Consider the following 22,472-nt stretch of genomic DNA (forward strand, 5'->3'; position numbering starts at 1 on the left):
TAAAATGTTTCTCTATTACTTGGGGCTTTTCTTCCCAGCCCAACACTAAAAGTGGGTTACTTTCAACCCAAATGGACTTTCCCAGTAAACAAATGTCAATAAATTAAGTAAAATAAGCAATGTATGTAGATAACTTGTCTGAATTATACAATAGACTGGGTGTTCAATCCCTATTTTCTCCAGAAGCACACTGCAGTAAACTGGAGGAGGATTCTTTTTGTATTCTGGATATCCCAATGGACCATGAGTAAGATGGGGAGGCACCTTTTTCCAGGATGCACATTTTTCACAGTGAAGTTTAACAAGGAGGAGGTGTGGGGGAATGTTTATTCAAGTTAAAACACAGACAGCTTGCTTTAGAGTTTTTTCTCAACTCTTTTAGATGCAATTCATGAGACATGAGTACACATTCTATGCTTGATACCACAGTATAATCAAGTATTACGTGTTGCTGATCTAAGGATTCAGTTCTGACATCAGGCAATATCTGGCTATCCAGTACTAATTTACATGACAGATTTCAAGTTTCTTCAACCGAAAAACTACTGTAGTGTTTCGCAGAACCATGGCCATTTCATAAACAAACTGTGACTGCAAAATACTTAAAGTACCACAGTTCACATGCTATTCTACATTATATGTCACAAGGATTATACAAAAATGCTTCTTCCTTTTGTGTATGGCAACATGAAATTTACGACAGTGACAAGAGCTTACCGAGACCATTTTGCCCTCGGAGGGCATAAAGGCAGGTCTATTGCTGAGCCGTAGCTTTGTCTGCAGCGTGTTGAAGTTGATCTCTAACTGGCACTTCTCCTGGACCTTTGGTGGTTTATGCAAGCGCCGATAATCACGGAAGTCTTCCAATTTCTGCTGCATGGCTTGCATGGTGTTCTCTGGTGTGCGGTTCTCCAGCCAGGGAATAGTACGGCGAATCCATTCAAGCAGCTGTGAAAATAACATACAAAATCACAAAAATTATACATCAAATCACTTCAATGCTGGCACTTTGTGATCAGACTGAACTAATGGCCGACTCGGCTTTGCAGCCGCAGAATGGCTGCCTTCTTGCCTGAAAACAGCTCTGGGCCCTCAAGAAGCTCCAGTCAAATATATTATAGCTTTAGAAACAAAACAAATTGTACAACGTCTGGGTTACACTCTTACACTTTCTGACCCACCTACCTAAAGTAAAACAGGAAAATCACACGGAAAACAAGAATAGACTGGATAAATTCTGAGCCTAGACACCGTCTATGCCTGACACCACATTCCTTAATTATATTACAATTAACTTCCACAAAGTCTAACTGTACTGTCCAACATAAATGAGATAAAGAAAACTAGAGTCATTGCATCAGTATTATTTTCAACACCAGACAAAAAGTAAAATGACATGTTTTGGAATACATGCATTCTCAACACACAGACACGAGTAACTGCTACAAAGTAAAGCAGAAAGCAATAGCTCAAGGTTAGTGTACTGTAAGACACTGACACGGCTTATCTCAAAACCAGATAAGTGACCATTAGAAAAGATTGATACAAAGATTTTTTTAAAGTGTATTTAAGTAACAGTGCTTCCCTTTCTAACTCTTGACTTTTATGCGTTTCATTGACATTTCATTTGTCTTCATCTATTCAATCATTGTACAGAACAAAAGAGTACATCAACTAGGAACACAGTTCTAAACATACTTTCAAAAATACACTCCACAACCCGAAAAAAGTATGAACATTCTGGGATAATAAACATAATATAATACACAATTACAAACCTCTGAAATATATAAACTACAGATGATTACAAGGGCTGAAAAGAACACAGCCTAATCACAGGTCATTCAGTATGTGATATTTATCTTTATTTGCATATAGAAAACTATGCAAACTTATTGTTACATTTACAACATAAAATTAAAAAACGAAGATTCACTCCTAAGTAATCTTCATTAAACTGACAAGTGCTGAATCACAGGACTGTATAACTCTTGATATCTCAGTGTAAAATATCTCAAAGCCAAATATAACGGGAGATAAAGGCCAAAACTAAAGACAGATTTTAAATACTGCTCTTATAAATAAACTAGAAAGCTGCTAGAATAACATATTGTCCATTAGCATGCATTTTTTAAACTACTTGAAGTCTGAAGCTCAGATGTCTGTTATTATTTACTGACTTCACTCCTCACTTGTTTGTCAAGAAACCACAAATATTATGATGACTAGACTGAAGATACAAGGCAAAAAATCTGGTCAGTTGAGAAGTTTGCAGGACTAGCCATGTCTAGCTATTAGACAGGTCATTCCTTCAACATAATGTTAAAGTAAAATTAGCATTTTAGATGAAATTTAAGAGAAATTTTGCTCATGTTTTAATTACAAGTATGTTGCAATATTGCAAAACAACTTTTCAAGAGACTGAGGCTTTGTGCTATTATTACACGTAGCAAGTTCAGTCATACCTTACTGCCTATAGACCAGCCTAACCAGCGTGCCTGTTGTAAATCGAGCATATACCAGTGGAAAAAAATCCAGTCACCTGGACTTTCTTCCATTAATATATGCTATTAAAATTTTACTTTTCTTTTTTTTTTAATAAACTTACAAAAATTGGACACTTAAAATGAACAAGAGAGATGGGGCAGAGATAAATACAAGGACAATCAGGTACATAATACAAAACTAGAAAAACGTGCCTGTTTATCCTAATATTTTCTCTCTCCAGTTCATTTTAAATCTCCAGATTCCATGGTTTTAATTAAAAATCAAAACAAAAACAGCAATGGAGATCTTCCATTCTCCGTTGGTTCCTTTACACAGCACTGATGTTCTATGCATGCGCAGTACATCAGGAAAGTCCCATCATACCAGGAAAAACATTTTTCTTAAATAATGTCATTGTATAATGGCAATAACCCAAGGCTGGGCTGGGTGTGGGTAATTCTGGATTTACCCACAGTTGGCTTCACCCATGTGATCAAACCACAGCAATCGTAGGTAAATCCAGCATTACCCACACCCAGCCGTGGGTTATTGCTCTATATTAATGTACCTCCTCTACATTCTAGCTTTTTCTTGGTACAGACACATATGCTCCTGTTAATCCTCCTCTCCCTCATCCCAAATTTGGACAATTACTTTAATTTGTGTTAAGTCACTACTGTAAAACACAGTCACTTTGCCATAATTTCTACATGTAAATCCACTACAGGCCTACAAGATCAAAACCATCAGAATTAAAATACTGCATTTTTATGAATTCAAAACACTGCAAACTACTGGTTAGTATGTACTTAATCATGTGCTCCTCCTTCCTGGTAGTACAGGTTCAGTGCTGTCTAAACAGCACTAGGACATGAATTAAAACTAAAAAGCAAATACAAAACATTTGTACTGGCATGGCAGTTAGAAATTCTATGTAGGTAAGGACAACAGCACTGCAGCCTAAGGCCACTACAACTGCTGACCTGGAAGATTTTCTCATGCAGCCGCTTCTGCTTAACCCCCTCGTGAGCTTTGCCATACCTGCTTCATACAGTATACATGTACTGTAATAAGCAGAGTTACAGACACAATATGCATAATGGTGTGTGCCTTAGCTTACTTATTGCACCATTATCCAAGTGAAATCACAAAGCTTGTAGAAATACACACACACAGTCTCCATGACTTCTGTGCCACTGAAGAATGCAGAGAAACACGGTTGTATGTGTTATGAAAAAAATTACACTCATGTAAGGCCAGCAGGGTACAAGGTTAGGGTTGGTGTCTTAACATATGATAAGGTACTCCCTTCTGCCTTAGAAATGCAGGCATGCTTGAAAAGATGAGTGCGTGACAAATGTTCTTGGGTAACAAGCACAGAAGTACAAAACAGGTGTATCAAAACTCATAGCAAAAGGCTGCTGAGTATAATGCATTTAAGGAATACATACATCACTGGCCAGCTTCTCATAGTCTTCCATAAGCTGTTCATTTTCCTGGTTTACTGCCAAAACCTTGCAGATGCGATTGGCTGCAGTCTCCGCCTGGGAAGAAATAATGAAGATGAATATATAGAAACCTTTCATCGTTTAAATACTATACAAACAAGGGGAAGGGGTTGCCAAAAGCAGAAAAAAAAGATCAAACCATCATTCACTCATTCAAAAAAAAAAGCAGTTCCTCTCTGTGCACAGACATGAAGGCACACTGTCTCTAGTTTCAAACGGCTTAATCTGTTTATGTGTCGATCCCTTCCAGCCTTGCTGCATAATCTGAATACTGTCTAACAAGGTGCCCCAAACTTGCCTACATGCGAGACAGCATTAAACTACTAGGCTTTTATTCTGCTTTAGTTAAACAGCAGTTTTGTTAGTGCTTGCTCTACAAGATTAGTACAAATAAACAGGTTAGTCTACCTTGCTAATTTAACACCCTTTCCATTCTTTTTCCCACAAAGTCTTGACACCTGCTAACAATGTGTTACTATGCCCTTGCAGGGAAATCCAACTTCTCAACAAATGTGAATAGTGTCAAATGGGGGGTATTTTATGCAGCCAATACTGAGCCAGACTAAAAGTGTATTCCTGCTATACAAAAAAAACTGAAATTTAACCATTACAGCATTTGGGCTTAAAATTTATATGAACTCTTGTGCTACAACGGTTCTGTTAAGTCTTCATATTTGGTCAACAACTCTAATTTTTCATGTGAAATCAAGGTGTTTTCTTGGACAAACTATATACATGGCTTCAACAGATTAGATCAGCTCACAAGAAGTGTTAGACGTGTAATGCTCTGCAAAAACTCACAGATGACCAAACATAGTGTACCTGTCCAGAATGCATGGCCTGGATGAAACACAGAGCTAAAATGTAAGAAGCATACATAACAAAGGTCAACTAACAGAACAAAAGGTCTTTTGATGGACAGCAAATTTTGCTTTTCATACATACATATGTGTGTGTGTATACATATATATATATATATATATATATATATATATACATATACATACATACATACATACATAAACACACACACACACACACACACACATGCACATACAGTGAATATAAAAAGTGTACACACACGTTAAAATGCCAGGTTGTTACGATATATAAAATGAGACAATAAATCATTTCAAAACTTTTCCCACCTTTAATGTGACCTATGATCTGTACAATTCAATTGAAAAACAAACAAATCTGTTTAGGGGAAAAATAAAAAAACTTACAACATGCTGGTTGCATGTGTGCACACCCTTAAACGAATACTTTGTTGAAGCACCTTTTAATTTAATTACAGCATTAAGTCTTCTTGGGTGCACATATGCCATCAATTAAAGAGACTGATTAACCCCAAAGTTCAGATGTACTAGTAGGATATTTCTGACATTTATTCAGTTGCCTGCTACAGCAAAATCCATGGTTCACAGACAGCTTACAAAGCATCAAAGGGATACCATTGTTGAAAGGTATCAGTCAGGAGAAGGGTACAAAAAAATTTCCACAGCATTGGATAGAACATGGAACATAGTGAAGACAGTCATCAAAAAGTGAAGAAAATATGGGACAAAAGTGATGGTGCAAAGAACTGGACGGCCCTCCAAAACTGATAACAAAAACTGATCAGGGAGGCTGCCAAGAGAACTAGAGCAACACTGAAAGATCTGCAGGAATTTCTGGCAAGTACTAGTCATGTTCTACATGTGACAATCTCCTGCATTCTCCATATGTCTGGACTATGGGGTAGGGTTGCAAGACAGAAGCCTTTTCTTACACAGAAAAACAGCCAGGCCCGGATAAACTTTGCAAAACAATACATCAAGTCTCCCAAAAGCATGTGGGAAAATGTGTTATGGCCTGACGAGACCAAGGTTGAACATTTTGGCTACAATTCTAAAAAGGTACGTTTGGCGCAAAAACACTTTGCATCACCAAAAGAACACCTTCCCCATGGTGAAGCATGGTGGTGGCAGTATCATGCTTTGGGGTTGCTTTTCTTCAGCTGGAACTGGGGCTTTAGTCAAGGTGGAGGGAATTATGAACAGATCCAAATACCAGTCACTTTTGGCCCAAAACGTTCACGCATCTGCTAGAAAGCTGAAGATGAAGAGGAATTTCACCTTTCAACAAAATGACCCCAAGCATACATCCAAATCAACAAAAGAATGGCTTCACCAGAAGAAAATTAAAGTTTTGGAATGGTCCAGCCAGAGCCCAGACCTAAATCCAATATAAAATCTGTGGGGTGACCTGAAGAGGGCTGTCCACAAGAGAGGCCCTTGCAATCTGACAGATTTGGAGTGCTTCTGCAAGGAAGACTGGGCAAATATTGCGAGGTCAAGATGTGCCATGCTGATAGACTCCTACCCAAAAAGGACTGAATGCTGTAATTAAATCAAAAGGTGCTTCAACAAAGTATTAGTTTAAGGGAGTGCACACACAACAAAATATTAGTTTAAAGGTGTGCACACTTATGCAACCAGCGTATTGTATGTTTTTTATTTTTATATTTTTTTCTCCTAACAGATTTGTTTTTCAATTGAATTGTACAGGTTATAGTTCACATTACAGGTGGGAAAAGTTCTGAAATGATTTATTGTGGTCATATTTTTTTCATCACAAAAACCTGGCATTTTAACAGAGGTGTGTACACTTTTTATATCCACTGTATGCATGTATATATATATATACACACACACATGTATGTATATATATATATATATATATATATATATATATATATATATATATATATATATATATACATATATATAAATATTTACATATATATACACACACATATATATATATATATATATATATATATACACATATATATATATATATATATACATACACACATATATATATATATATATATATACACACATATATATATATATATATATATACACACATATATATATATATATATATATATATATATATATATATATATATACACACATACACACACACACACACACACACACACACAATTATACTGTACTTTTCAATACACAGTGTTTATTGCTGGTGGACGGTCACATGTTCTATATGGAACTGGTATATTTTTATTGAAGCTTTGCTGGCCTGTTACAGCACTGACAAAAGCCATAGGGCTAAACCAACTGGTTGAGACTGGGGTCACTGCACTGAGGGGGCATAACTAAAGGTAAGGGTAGTGCGTACGGTTGAGCTCATGTGGAATATTGGGTAGGAAGCCCATATGATGATGCAAGGACAAAACAAAAAGATATGATTTGGTCCCATGAGGTTTAGTAGTGTATTTAGAATCTTTCATGGGTCAAGAAGGTGTTTCGAATGATGTTCAGTAAGTACACAGTTTTTTTTATGAAGGTGTTGGACTTTCTTTTCTTGATCACTGCATTTTTTCCATCCCTAGACCTTGTTGGATTTTCTTTAGTTGATCGCTGCATATTTTGGATCCCTACACCTTGTTAGATTTTCTGTTATTGCTTATTGCATATTTTGGATCCCCACACCTTGTTGGATTCTCTTGTTGATTACTGCATATTTTGGATCCCTACTCCTTTCTGTTTTTCTAATTTCATGCATCTGATTTTGAAATGAATGTGTTAACTTGAACTTTGAATGATGGTGAATCATTCCATTCACCAACTCCTTCAGACCTGCTGGATCTTCGTCAATGGATTATCTTTTTTTTCCTCAAAAATTTTTATTTTGCAAATACATTTGAATGAATTCCATAGTATTTATACATAACATCTTAAATAACTATGTACACTATTTACATTAGCCTGACACTAACAGGTCTTAATGTATACAGTTACTTAATAAGCATGTCCAATCCATTATCATAGTGTCTGATCAATTATTGTACAGTGTCTATCAACGATAAAACATTTTCCCAAGGATTGTGGATAAATGGCTTTGGATAAATTCCTAGTTCTTTAATTTTAATTTCCAATAATGCTGTGGTCTTCAGTAGGCTGTAGAAGTCTTCCAAAGTTGGTATTGTGATTGCATTCCATCTTCTTGTTATACACTTCCTTGAAATTGCAAGTATAACCCATACTAGATACATGTCTGACCTATTTAAATGAGGACCTTCATTCACATTTAATACAAGAGCTTTAATTAAATAAAATGATTCATTAAATAAAGCTTGCAGAAAGTTATTAATGCCATTCCAAAATGGTTTAATTTTAACACACTCAAAGAAAATGTGGTTCCAATCTGCATTGTGTACTTGCTCACATCTCTAACATATTCCTTTTATGAAAGAACTAATTTTACTGATTCTGACTGGGGTTAAGAATGCTCTGTGCAAGGATTTCCAAGTAAAACTTTTCAGTATTGTGTGAAGCACGTATGTTTTCTCAATAATAAGATATTTGTTTTAATATCTTCAGTTAACCGTATTGAGTGCCCTTTTGTTATTCATTTCCAACATGAGGTTTTGGGTGTTGTTTTACAGTTTATCAATATTTTGTAAAATTTTGAAATACTGTTTCCCATGTTAAAGTCATAGGATTTCATATATGTATTTTGTAAATTTAGGTATTTCTTTAAATGAAGAATTGTTAATTATTCTACTTAAACCTTGCAAATATGACAGAATATTATGTAAAGTTAGCCAGTCCTGTTGTGGAATTTTGTATGTTGTTTTTATTACTTGCATATGTAAAACTTTTAGTTCTTTGATACACTGGTGCTAACAAACAAATACTTTGTTCCCAGGAATGAATAATTTCACTATGTTGTTGTTGGGTTTTTTGGCTTTTCCCGGTTAGGGGTCACCACAGTGGAACTCAGGTCCGCTAATGATTGGTAGTTGATTTTTACATGCCGAGTTACCAGCCCTGATGCACAACCTTCAACGAAGGTACGCCCAATCACGCACGTCTCCACGCAGAAGACGCTCTAGCTAAGAATCAAACCAGACAGCGTCTTACTGTGAGGCGACAATGCTACAATAATTTCACTATATATATATTTTATGTGGACAGTTCTTTGTGACTATAAATGGTGTTAAAAGATCAAACCAGATTTTTAAATCTATATTTGCATTAATAATTTTCCTAAATTAGTCAATGTAATAATTAATCATACGAGTTTTAGTGGGTTTAGTTATGTTATATTGCTTACTAATACATATGTGCCATGGCAAATTGTTTTTATCTGTTTGAAATTTTTTTTGTAAATCAAATTCATTTACCGATATTACAGTTAGTATTTTTTTCCAATTTGTAGAGTAATTTGGACTTATCCAACCTGAGACTGTTTTAGATGTTGATGCTTTTATATATGTGTCTATATCAGGAAAGTTTAATCCTCCCCATTTCCATGGTCTGATATGATGTAGTAAAGCTATTCCGTTTCTTTTGGGAAACCATAAAAATTTTATTAGACATGAATTTATTTCTTTAAGTGTATTCCTTTCTGGTAACAGTTGTATTGCCAAGGCTATATATAGGATCTTGGGCAGTAAAACCATTTTTATTAACTGTAGTCTTATCTTCAAATGTTGTATTGATATTACTGTAGTTTTTTTAGACTAATTCATTATTATCCTTGCATAATTCAATTCCTAGATATTTTAAGGTATATTCTAGTTTCCCCTATGATGTGATCCCCCTTAGTCTGCAATTCTTTTATTTTTTTTTTTTTTTACTTAAAAATTTACTGAAATGGAGTTCTGAAGTCATGTGAAATTTGCCAATTAATACATCTAATTCTAATGTCTCTTCTGTATTTAGCATTACTTTAAAATTGTATTGTTCATAAACATCTATTCCTTTGATTTTTATATTGTTACGAATTGAATCTGCCAATATTTCAATAGCCAGAGCAAATAGAATCGGTGGCATGGGACATCCTTGTTTAGTGCCTTTTGTTATATGTATAGATTCAGAGGTAAAAGGACCTAACTTGACATACGCCAAATTATTTGTATTATATATATATATATATATATATATATATATATATATATATATATATATATATATATATATATATATATATATATATATATATATGGGTTCACTATAGAATCCCAAAATACTGAAATCCAGAATTTGAGTATTTTGAAATTCTATAGCCGAAACCTTTAAATACCGAAACCTCATAACTGCGAAATTTAAAATCGCGAACCTACAGTGCAAATACACCACACCCATACAAACAATCACCCCCCACAATAAAACAATCCTACACTACAAACAAGCAGGGGGGCAAGCCCCCTACATATATAGACTAACTTTGAGATCGCACAATCACACACAAAGGTAACTCACACACACACACACACACACACACACACACACACATTTCACAGCCCCTTGCACACACACATCACAGCCAAAACACACACTAACATTACACCTATGCAGTCACACACCACAACACCAGAAGCTCCGAACTACTGTATTTTGAATTTTGCGCTTCTGGTGTTTCATAATTTCAAGGCTTCAGTATTATAATTTTGAAATTCTAAGAGTCGGGATTTCAGTATTTCGAAATTATAAAGGGAACCCATACATATATATATTCATTAGGAGATGAACAAAGGATGCAGGAAATTCAAACAGCATTAGGATTTTAAATAAATAGCCCCACTTTAGAGAATCAAATACTTTCTCTATATCTAAGCCAATTATGAGTGTTTATTTTCTTTATTAACATAATCTATAAGAGAAATTATCCTTTTAATATCTTCATGTGTGCGTCTATGATATATAAATCCAGTTTGCTCATTATTTATTGTTTCGGAAAGTGGTATTGTCATTCTGTTAGTTAATATTGTCATGAATATCTTACAGTCATTATTTAATAATGATATAGGTCTATATGAGGTACAGAGGTCTTTAGGTTTGGTGTGATTAAGGAATATCTCCAAGATGGTGGTATTAAAGCTTGTGACTGAATTTCTAATAGAGTTTCAAGGAAGAGGGATAGTATCTTTGAAGGATAAAGTTTATATATTTCCGTAATTATGCCATCTATACCTGGAGCTTTATTATTTTTACCCTCTTTTATTGTATCTGTAATTTATTTGTATGATATGGGCACTTGAAGATCTAGTTTTAATTTTTCTGGTATTTCTTTTTATATTAGAACATTTTTCATCTGGATTTAATTGATATTTTCTTTTTGGAAATGTTCCATATAGTGATTTCTATAGGCATCAAGAATGTCACCTATATCCGAGACATTTTTCCCTTTCTTTTCGTGGAAGATACTTTTAATGCTATTAGCTTTTGACTGTATTTTGACTCTTGTGGATAAATTATGTAGATATTTGGGAGAAGTGGCCAAGGTATTAATTTTTAGTTTTTCTAAAGCTAAACTAGTTTTATGTGTTAGAACTTCATTGTATTTATTGTTTAATACTATTTCTTTTTCATCTCCAAATGATTTTAATTTTTTTCAGCTTTTACTGACAAAAGTTTGTATTGTAGATCTAAATTATTCAGAATCCCATTCTCCGAATTTTTTTTATACTAAGTTAGGGTTTTTGCCATATATATATATATATATATATATATATATATATATATATATATATATATATATATATATATATAAAAGCTTTTAATGAGTCCCATATCATTATTTTATTTATCTCTGTGGTGTAATTAATATCCAAGAAGAAATGTAATTCAGATAATAACCAGGGTTTGAACTCTTTAAATTTTAGTTATATATGCTGGAATTCTGGAGTTAAAGATTGTTTGTACTCATTTTGAAGTTTTAGTAGAAACATCTAAGAATATTCATAATAGGAATAAGCAATATTTATGTTATTTTGAATGGATATAGTACTATTGTAGATTAGCCAGAATTCTAATGCAATATGTCTACTTATTGTATAAACAATTAATATTTACATGAAAGATAAATGACAATCAATTCAATCATAGTAAAATAGGATGCATCATATATATAAAAACCTCAGTAAAAGATTATAGCACACAGTTATTTAACATATTCACCCTTATTGATGAAGTCTTTCAAAACTTATTACTTAATATAAATAGATGGTAATAATATATATACCGGTTTATAATGCAATGTATTTTACTGGATATATCATAAGTTATATTTCATTGTTTGCCAGCATTTAAGTAATCACTTTGTCTGCTGCTAACTTACTTAAAGCATCAAGTTTGTTTTGTGTAATCATTGATGAAAGTTGGTGCATTTTAATTATCAGTGCATCCCTCTTCCCCCCATTTCCTACACATAAGGATTTTCATATGTCATTTCTTATTATAAAATGAGTGAAATTATAGGTTAAAAACAACAAATTCACTTATTGTGATTAATGATTACAAGTTCCCTTTCCACATTCATAAATAGTCATTTTATGGCATATACTGAAAGCTTTTAGATTTAAATGGCAACACTCTATGTTGTATAATCAGCAAAGGTTAAACTGAGTGATTGTCAATTTAATACTATGTTTAAAATGTGCTTGTTACATTCTGTGACATTCCTAGTTCAGGCTTCTATAGTTTCCCTTGAACAACTTTGTCAGCTTGATGTCATGTATAAAACATTAGTTACCTTGGTAACAACTTAAGTATTATGTATGGTCAAGAGGGGTTACAAAACCACAATTCAAGTTAAAGCAATTATATGACTTGTTACGCACATTTACTTATATGAGAAAATCATCATGCTTCCCCTTGATGTTCAATATAGTGTATGTCATTTATGACAAGTTAAAACAGTAGTGTTATTATACACACGCCCATGTTATTAAACTGAGTGTCTATTGTCAATTTAATACTATTTGTTCAGAATATGATTGTTTCTGTGACATTTCAAGTTCAGGCTTCTATTGTTTCTCTTGAACAACTTGATAACTGCTCAAGTATTATGTATGGTCAAGATGGGTTACAAAATCTACAAAGTTAAAGCAATTACATGACTTGTTATGCATATTTACTTGTATAAGAATATCGCCATGTTTCTCCCTTGATGTTCAATGTATCGTATGTCATTTATGACAAGTTAAGACAGTAGTGTTATTACACACAAGCCCATGTTATTAAATCCTGTCTTTAATATCTAAATTCAGCAGACTGCTTCATCTTGCATGACAATTATATATTTTATGTCTAGATTTACTAAAATCGTACCTTACATAACTATTGTGTGTTTTCTTTGGCTGTTGCTTAGTTATTTGAGAGACCACAAGCTGTGATGCTTATTCTTATCATTAGCTCCTTCCAAGCATGTTTATTTAGTCCATAGACTTTAAATTATGAGACTCTTCTAGTTTATTTGTTATAAGTATATTTCCATCCTTACATACACACATATCAGTAATTCAAGCTTGGTCAACAATACCCATCCAGTTTTGCCAGAATACCATTCACTAGTTCATGTGGTGGCATTTCCAGGCTGTTCTTAAAATATCCAAACCAATATTTGTCCTGTTCCATTTTACCAGCCTGTTCCATGCAGTGGCCACTATGCCAGTGAAAACTTCCATTCCCACAGATATTTCCACAAAGGAAATCTGATGACTCTCTAGCACTTCCTGGCAACCCCAAACACCCCTAGAATCAGCTATCTTCATATGCTGAACACGTCCAAGCAAGCTCACCTCCCAGACCACTGCAAAGGGTACTGCACAAGACCAAGTGCTCAGTCTTTCACAATAACTCAGACTTCCACTCTTATGTAAGTCCTTAATGTATTTGACCAAAATGCATTTTAAATATAAAACTGCGCTTATTTATTTATTTTATCAAGAATCAACAATGAGCGAAACGAAGTGTTAGGAAACCATTAACAAGTGTACATCTGGTTTAAAACAGCCCTTTTATTATATATATATTTTTTTAAAAACCAAAAACTTCATTGCCAAAAATCATCTCAAGAGACACCTCAGAGCCATTAAGCATTATCGTCACTCTGTCTCAGTTACCATAGCAACCTGGGAGCGTCTGTTTCTGTTAGTGTGTCTGTGTACTGCATACCAGAGGCCCGTAATCCACCTGAAGCAAAGCTTCACTTCACTGCAACTTCAAGCCTAAATTCCCTCCCTTTCAGCGAGGCAGCAGCCAGGAAAAGAACTGAGAGCAAACTGATATAAAAAAAAAACAAAAAAACACCCACAACAAGAGAACACATTCTTCCAGCCTTCCCACCTCTCACTCAGCAGATGTATAAACAAACTATTCTCTGCCAAAATATCCCAAATCACAGTTTTATCCACCCCCTTCCCCTGGATCCAGGCTAAAACACCAATGGTCTCTTCCTAATACACAAGCATCAGTAAAAACCTCCATCACAAGTCGCAACCCACAGCTTCCTGGAGATGAAAACGGCAACATACAACAGCTGCCAGACACAGCTGCATCCACACACACCATGTCAAGCTTAATCAAACAGCACTCAAAGCTAGGATACCTGCCATAATTGATATTAACTATGTTTACACAGAATAATAATGACATTTGTACTAGCTGCCAGACATGGCTGCTTCATGCACACCATATCAGGATTGATCAAACAGCACTCGTAGCTGTGATATCTGCCATAACTGATATTAACTATATTTAGACAGAATAATGATGACATTTGTACTAAGAGCTTGCTACTATTATTTAACCAGGATATACATGACATTTCTAAATACTACTTTAATTGAAGGCATTAGTCGCCATGACAGCATTTCTTTTTCAAAACACTTTACTGTTACTATTATATATGATGTTAATTTGTTACATTTGAGTCTGAACCCTGATGAATGGTACCTTGTTGAATTAGTTAATTAACTACTTAAACTATTATAAGTAAAATCAATGAAAAATGAAGATAAGCAATCATAGAGTTCAAGTAGGGGAATAGAAACTTTTAAGTTTGTATTATAGATTGCTTTGTTTAGCTTATATATAATGTAAATAGTAACCCATCTTGACCTACCTTTGTTTGTGAAGAATTATTGGACTCTTTGAACATTCTGAATAAATCATTACTGTTTCTCAGTTGTTTAAGAAACCCCCCTTTTTTAAATAAAAACAGATGACAAGTGATGTACCACATCAGCTGATACTTTGAGAGATGTAGTTATTTTTGGGACAGCTATCTTGGAATCGTTTTTTGTTTCTTCTTTCTAGCATCGGTCCAAGGATTTCTTTTATTCTTTTAAGAGTAGGGGCCATCCATTCCATTTCTTCTGGGATGGCCACTGTGTTGTTTTTGATGAATACAGTAGCTTCTTCTAAGTCATTCAAGGTTCTCATCTCACTGGCAAAAATTATTTTTATCTTGGCTGGAAGGCCAGCTGTGCTTTAATGTTGTTTTGTTTTAACAGTTATTGACCAAACTTTTTTCCTTTGTTCCAGTATTCTGGAAGAATAATCACTATCAAACCTTCTCAGGCTTTGATTGTATTTTAAGGGTGATTTTCTTCAAGCAGATTTTAATATTAGTTTCTTGTCCAGAAATGAAATAACTTTTATAACTATGGATCTAGGCGAAATACTTGTTGAGTTAGAAGCAGGTTTTCTCAGTACTCTATGCACCCTTGCAATTCCAAATGAAAGTCCCTATTTCAAGTCTAAAAATTCAGGAATCCAGGTTAAGAATGAAATAATGTCTTCTCCTTCAGTGTTTTCAGGCAGACCAAAGATCCTTATGTTGTTTCTCCTTTCCCCGTTTTCTAAGTCATCTATTTTGTTAAGCAGCCATGTATTCTGTTTAAGCAGAAATTATTTTTGGAATTCATCCTCTGTCTCCCTTCAATGTCATTTAGAGAAGTCTCTATTTGTTATTTTGCATGGTGTTGCTGTAAATAGTTCCTTAAGAGTATCAGCCTGTTTTTGAGAATTTAATTTGAGGTTTTCAAAGTCATTTTTAAAGCCACCCATCTTCAAAGATAGTTCCTGTAAGGTAGATGTCATCAACTGCAGCTCTTTTTTCAAAGCAGCATCTGGAGGCAAATTCCTTGAGTTGTTCATATTCAGTGACTCACTATATCTCCAGGTTACTTGACAGGAAAATTTGTGTACATCTCCACCAAAATTTATATTTATGTAGTTTAGTACTTTATCTATAGATTTCTGGCATTTTAAACTTGAAAATAATAAAATGTTCCTATATTATTATACTAGTTTATGGAGCTCTCAAAATTCACTGCTCTCAGTTGGCCATCTAGGATCCGCCCCCGTGGAATGGATTATCTAATGATGTTGATGATACAGACTTGGCTCCAAGTTACAGATTCCGCCATCACAAATCAGGATTTTTGTGTCTCTTCATCTACTTCTGCCTTTACAGTAATCATGCTTTCAAATGCCTTTTTCAGACACAGAATTGCCAGAAACTACAACTTGGGATCATAAAACTTTGCAGGGTTATTTGAGACAAGGTATGGGCCTGCAAGCTGCTCCAGTTATATAGAGGGACAAAAACCGGACTGTGGCCCAGTTGACCCAGGTTTGATTAGTGGCTCGGATGACTGATAGAGCAGCATGGGAGGGATGATCAAAAAAAGGATGAGCAAACACAGCAAAGCACAGATGTTGCACAGGACGAAAGAGTAATTTAATGCATCTGCAGCTACTAAGGAGCTAGAAAGGCTATAAGCAGAAGAATGGTTGTTCTACATACAGATCTGAGCAGAAAGAGGAAAACTGTTACAAGTGGGATTTCTAACTGCTGTACTGGGTCTACAGAAGTTATGACAAGAATAGTCATTTTATAAAATGTCTCTGCTGTCATCAGGGGGATTGAAATTTTGAGAACAGCAGCCATATGAAACAATATTTTACTACTCTTAGGTGACATAACTAGATGTGCAAAAAAGGGTTTGGATAATTAACTTTATGCCAGGGCATACAATGGATTACAGATCAGGGCATACAATGGATTAGAAAAAAAAAGTAGTAGTAAAATTATTTTGTTCTGACTAGAATGTAGAGAACTGTGTGAGAAACAAATGGCTGAATAAAATTTCACGTGTCATGTAGGATAGGGAATGATTTGAAGGAAGGAGAACCAAGATAAAAATCACCCTTTTTGCTACCAAAAAGAGTGAAATAGTTTTAAGAAAATCATGGTTAATACTAGATATTACTGTGACTACTGGACAGAGTTGCCACCTGTCCCTCTTTATGCATGAAGGTCCCTGTCTGAGCAGGCATGTCCTGTGAAAAACTGCAAATGTCCTGATAATGCAGGTCAAAATATTTCACAAGTTTCCTTTAATAGATGCACAAATAATTATTTTGCATCTGAAACTCCTAAATATTATGTTGTTGTTGTCTTTTGGCTTTTTCCAGTTAGGGGTCGCCACAGCGGAACTCCGGTCTGCTAATGATTGGCAGTAGATTTTCATGAACGGTGAGGTGCCAGCTCGACGTTCAACCTTCAAAGAAGGCATGCCCATTTACACATGTCTTTCGAATGCCCACCCAACCGCGGGGAGGACATGCAGACTCCACACAGATGGCACTCCCCGCACTCCAGCCGAGAATCGAATGGGAGAACCTCTTGCTGTGAGGCAACAACGCTACCGCTGCACCACCATGGACTCCTAAATATTATACAAAACATAAATCAATCTGTACTAGAATGATCTTTTATTTAGCACTGGTTGTAGATATGGTTTTATCTTATAAAATCTCATGTTTCCATAACATATTGTCCCACTTGGGGCATTTGAAAAAGTGGTATCTCTACTGCTCGAGGACAGTGTATGAGAATTCGCTGTTGCACTTCAGCATTACCAGTATAAATACAAGTGTAAGGCTGATTTACAGAGAGGTTACTGACACTTTCTCTTCTTTCAGCAGGGTGTTTGAAAGGATGTGAAAAATTACTTGTCAGTAGCAGTTTTAGACCCATTACCAGAGTAGTGCATTTGAGAAGAGAGAGTCAAACTTGCAAATTGGAAGGAATCAGACAATAATGGTTACTAAATAGGAGGGAGGCTATAAGTGATTGTTCAAACCAAATTTATAGATATGGAGGGGTAGATGATAATGGAAATAGGATGGAGGAGCAAAGCAAGGTTGAGAAAATTCATGATTTTCTGGGCCATAGAATTTCCAGAATTTTCTGGGCTATAGAATTTTTAGAAAACAAATCAGTAAAAGAAGCTCTGTCACAACAGCTGAACCAGTGACAGTAGTTCTTGTTGCACTAATTGTGCAATAAGCTCATGAAGTTTTCAACAACCCATGTTGGCTAAATAGTGGCAGATAAACTGGGCTGTGATCAAGTTGGTCATCACATGCACGAGTATTTCTTTCCAGTGTCAGGCCTAGTGATGCCCTTGGACTCCATACTTCCATAAGTAGCTCTATTGATAACAGAATTCCTCATTACCAAAACAGAATTTCTCATTACCAAAGCAGTCACTACGGACTCATGTCTTCCTGCCTCGACTCATGCCTATTCAAGTTCCCATGCTTGCTTTACTTTCCTTCTGATCCAAGGTCATCTCATTCTACTCCATTCACCCTGGACTGCCTGTCCTGTGCATGGTTTTCCTTCTATCCTCACCTACATTATGCATGTCTCCAAGACATATTAACTCTGACCCACTTCAATACTTTCTTCCTCCTGCAGTCCCTCTTTCATTGTTACTTCTCCAGTCTTCCTCCTGTTACTATCTGATCTGCTAGCCTTCCCTTATTCACTTCCGGTGTTGCATCTGCTTCAGCATACTGCCATTATCTCAAAATTCTTCCCAACTCCCACCTTCCTTTCTGCAGCTTTGCTCATGTCCTTATTTGCATACAGTCCAAATTCTTATGTCACCATACTCTCCTTCAGTGTCACTCCACTCTCAAATTATGATGGTCTCACTTCAAAGAAGCTCTTATGAGCAACTGAAGATTCCACACCTCTCTTTGTGGTTTAATCCACTTTCAAACACATGCTACAGTATCCTCCACGTACCTAAGCTACACTACTATCCCCTATTCCAAGTTCTCCTCCCTTTTGTATTCTTTTCCATATGCTTGTACTTTTCTTTCATTGCTGAATATTTTCTCTCAATAACTACTTCCCTGTTTTCCATTTTTTGCCCAGATCTTTAGTTATATCTGCTGCAGATGCAATGTTATGACTTTCTCTCCTCACGTTTACCAGCAGCAGTATGCATCGGTCTGAGCAGGAAACAGTTCTGCTCTGGCTATGCCTTATTTGGTATGGAGGTGTACCTTGGATTCCCATTCCGAGGTGTTTCAGTGTACTTCTGTACATTTCTGTTCTTTGCCTGCCATCTTCTGCTGTGATTCCACTGTATTCTTAATTACAAGTATTTTTCTGAATTTTCTGAAATCTAATATTCAGCAAGCTCATGAAACCAATATTGTACACATGTAAACCATTGTATAACAATACAGTTTTACTAATTCGTTATGGCTGTTCTATTACGCTTGCAGAGACAAGTCCCTGAAGGATCAACTCATCAAAAGGAACTTTGTGAAGCTAAACTTCATGACTGCAGTTTCTCCATAGCAGATCATTGCCGCTAACTGTGGTTTCTCCACAGGAGATTACTACTGCTTCTAAGTGTGCAAAGGCAGTGGCCTATCCATTTTGGGAGATTTGTCTCTTCTGTGTTGGTACAATCATGGAGTTACTGTACATAAGTTCAGGGAGTATAGGGGCTTGACCCTCTACAAAAATATTTAAAATTTTCATCGTGTTGACCTCTCAAGAAATTGTTTTCAATTTGTCACCTCCTTGGGGATTTATAACTCAAGACTCATAATGGAAGCATTCGGTATTAATTTACACCACAGTGAAACTATTTCTTTCCTTTTGTTTCTACAAAATAAGAAAAGTTTTGCTTAAGCAGTAAAAATGAATGAACAAACCTAATGCAAGGCATTTTATACCCATCTCCTACCAAAGAAAAAAAATAAAATCTAAAATATGCTAATTTTTTAAAGTAACAAACAGTACCACTTTTGTTGATTAGGATCACATTCCAAATTGTACACCAAAGTGCAAAAAATGACAAAAATGTACACCTTTACAAATACAACCTTTTCGGAAAGCAAAAGTTTAACAATTCTAATATAAATGCACTAGCAGCTAGGCAGTTTAACAGTTGAACATGCACAGCCTTTCTCAGGAAGTAAAAAAATTTAACTGTTTGAACTGCTGATGTTGGGGGGAAAAAAAAAAGTTATTTACAGTAAATTAATTTCAGCAGATAAAAGTAAACACCTGAGAGTTCCAGCTGAAGGTGTTGTTGCAGGGACGAGCAGAGTGATGCAAGAAAAATGATGCTTTTGCCATTTAACATATACCAAAAGGGGGAAAAACACCTACGTTGAAAAAAACAGGACAAAGCAGATAAGATGCAAAGCTACAGTTCTTTAAGCAAAGCCCTAAGAGAGGAAGCAGAGGAAGAAGAAACAGCAATACAGCAGAAGTTTCCGACCATTAAACTCCCAAACACCGTTTTCTCCACAACCGACCAATAACACGTCTCTATTCTATCAACTCTGCTACAGAAAATTTCTTAATTTACTTGTTATTTACCCTTTCCAAGCATAAACACAGGAGAAAGGCAGTCTCTTTTCTTACTTTGCACAGTAAAAAAAAAAACAGGAATCAGACACTAATAATATCTTACTGCAAAATATGTTTCTATTTATCTTAATCTGGAAATGTTTCTAGTTATTAAAAAAATGTTTAACTGCTACCACCTAGTTAAGCTCATAAATTAATCTGGACAGAATGCATTAATTCATATACATGTAAGGAAGGTGCAGCAGAAATCTGACAAAAAAAATAACTTCAATCACATCCTGAGCATCTGACCACTATCTTAGTATTTGCTGTTGTAGAAGCCATTTGAAGTAGCAGTGTAGCCAGATTTGACATGCCAATCATTTACGAAAAACAAAGATCCCAACGTACGTGGGGAATATAACAGGCCCATTAGCATTTATCAGTATCTGCACTCGAACTGTACAGTCTTAATTTCTAACCAATGCACATACTGTGATATACTAAGAAAGTGATGGACTATTCCTTTAAGAAAAACTAGTAGTCTGAGGTACGAGGCATGTGACTGGGAGGGATTATGCTCTTAAGAAGCACGTGTGTGTGTGTGTGTGTGTGTGTGTGTGTGTGTGTGTGTGTGTGTGTGAGAGAGAGAGAGAGAGAGAGAGTATACTCTATGGCCTCTGTGCTCCATCCAGTGGTGAGTATTACAACGCGTCACTACTGCAAATCTGATACTGTAAGAAAGACTATTACACTTATTTTTTTCTATAAAGTATGGAAAAAAGCTGCACATTTATTTTATCCTCCAATTCATTATCTTGCTAAGTGACAGCAAATGTTTTCACTATCCTCACAAAGTTCAAGTGAGACTTAGACATACTTGGTCTTCAGAATTTCATACTGAGAAATCTGCCAAAATAATTGAAATGCTCAAAAAATTACATTGCCACATTCACTCAGAAATGTACACTGTAAGTTGTTCTAGCTCACTGTGCATTTAGTGAAGATTCTTCATTTTCTGACTGAAATGATGGCCAACCACCAATGACTGAAACTGTAGGGAAACGTTTTCAGAAAACGAAAGTTGCAGATATAATGTGATGCAGCTCAAAAAGTTGCAAGTGTCAATACAGATAATATATTGTGTGCCTTGTTTCATCAAATTGCAGGCAAGGAAGCCATTACAGTATTTAATGCATTTTCTCTAAATGTACAGGAAAATTAAAAACTGGAAATACTGAAATAGTTAAGTTATAGGCATACTGAAAGCCAAAAAAGAATTTGCATTACCAGGCACCTGACCAGGCACATGCAACAACTGGGACATCCACAGAGGTTCCTCACAAAAAGAATACAGGGCATGAACAACATGTCCAGTGTGGGTCACCTCAAAGCCTTCTCCTTATACTTCATCTACCACACACTGTTGTGGAATCATCTATTTCGGACATACAAGGTATCCCAGGATTCCGCTCTGACCTCTTGCATACCCACAAAACAAATAGCATCAGAGTTACCCAATCCAGGGACTTGGACCTTGCTTCAAACATAAATATGACATGGTACTTCTTTGGAACAGGCTTCCGATCCATGTGGGGCAGAGCTCTTCCTGACTCTATTCAAGCATAACCTGGACCAGTGGATGAGAAATCAGAAATTGACCCCAGTCTACCATCTATGTCCTTAATGGATAGAAACAACCTGTATATGTTTGATCACATATTCCTAGCTTACACATATCCCTAAAAAATAACCTCGAGCGCACTAACCTTTTTGGATACATTTGGGATGTATGGCTATAGGCCCTTATGGTCACTAGCCTACTATACACCTACGGACCTGTGAATCATTTGCTCACAAGAAATAAAAGGGTTCAAAAATATTGATACTTATGTTACTGAACTGAGACACAGAACACGACTGTGAATTTAGGCAACTATGTGACTCCTTAATCAAGGGCAAAACTGTCAGTGGCATAAGAAATTATCACATAAGAGG

At 35.5% G+C, this 22,472-nt stretch overlaps 1 protein-coding gene across 6 annotated transcripts in view; it reads right to left on the reverse strand.

Annotated features, from left to right (window-relative positions):
* Nucleotides 1–22,472, reverse strand: part of ACTN1 (actinin alpha 1) — a 744,367-nt gene that overhangs the window by 191,024 nt on the left and 530,871 nt on the right. For all 6 annotated transcript variants that reach the window (XM_044073986.1, XM_044073984.1, XM_044073982.1 and 3 more), the window contains exons 9-10: nucleotides 3,939–4,031; nucleotides 718–948 (exon numbers count right to left, since the gene is read on the reverse strand). In XM_044073986.1, the coding sequence (XP_043929921.1) occupies nucleotides 718–948; nucleotides 3,939–4,031 (324 nt within the window). The remainder of the gene's footprint in view (nucleotides 1–717; nucleotides 949–3,938; nucleotides 4,032–22,472) is intronic.

Source organism: Protopterus annectens, chromosome 6.part0 (assembly GCF_019279795.1).
Source record: "Protopterus annectens isolate FY-2018-M chromosome 6.part0, PAN1.0, whole genome shotgun sequence".
In the NCBI taxonomy this organism is placed as follows: Eukaryota; Metazoa; Chordata; order Ceratodontiformes; family Protopteridae; genus Protopterus; species Protopterus annectens.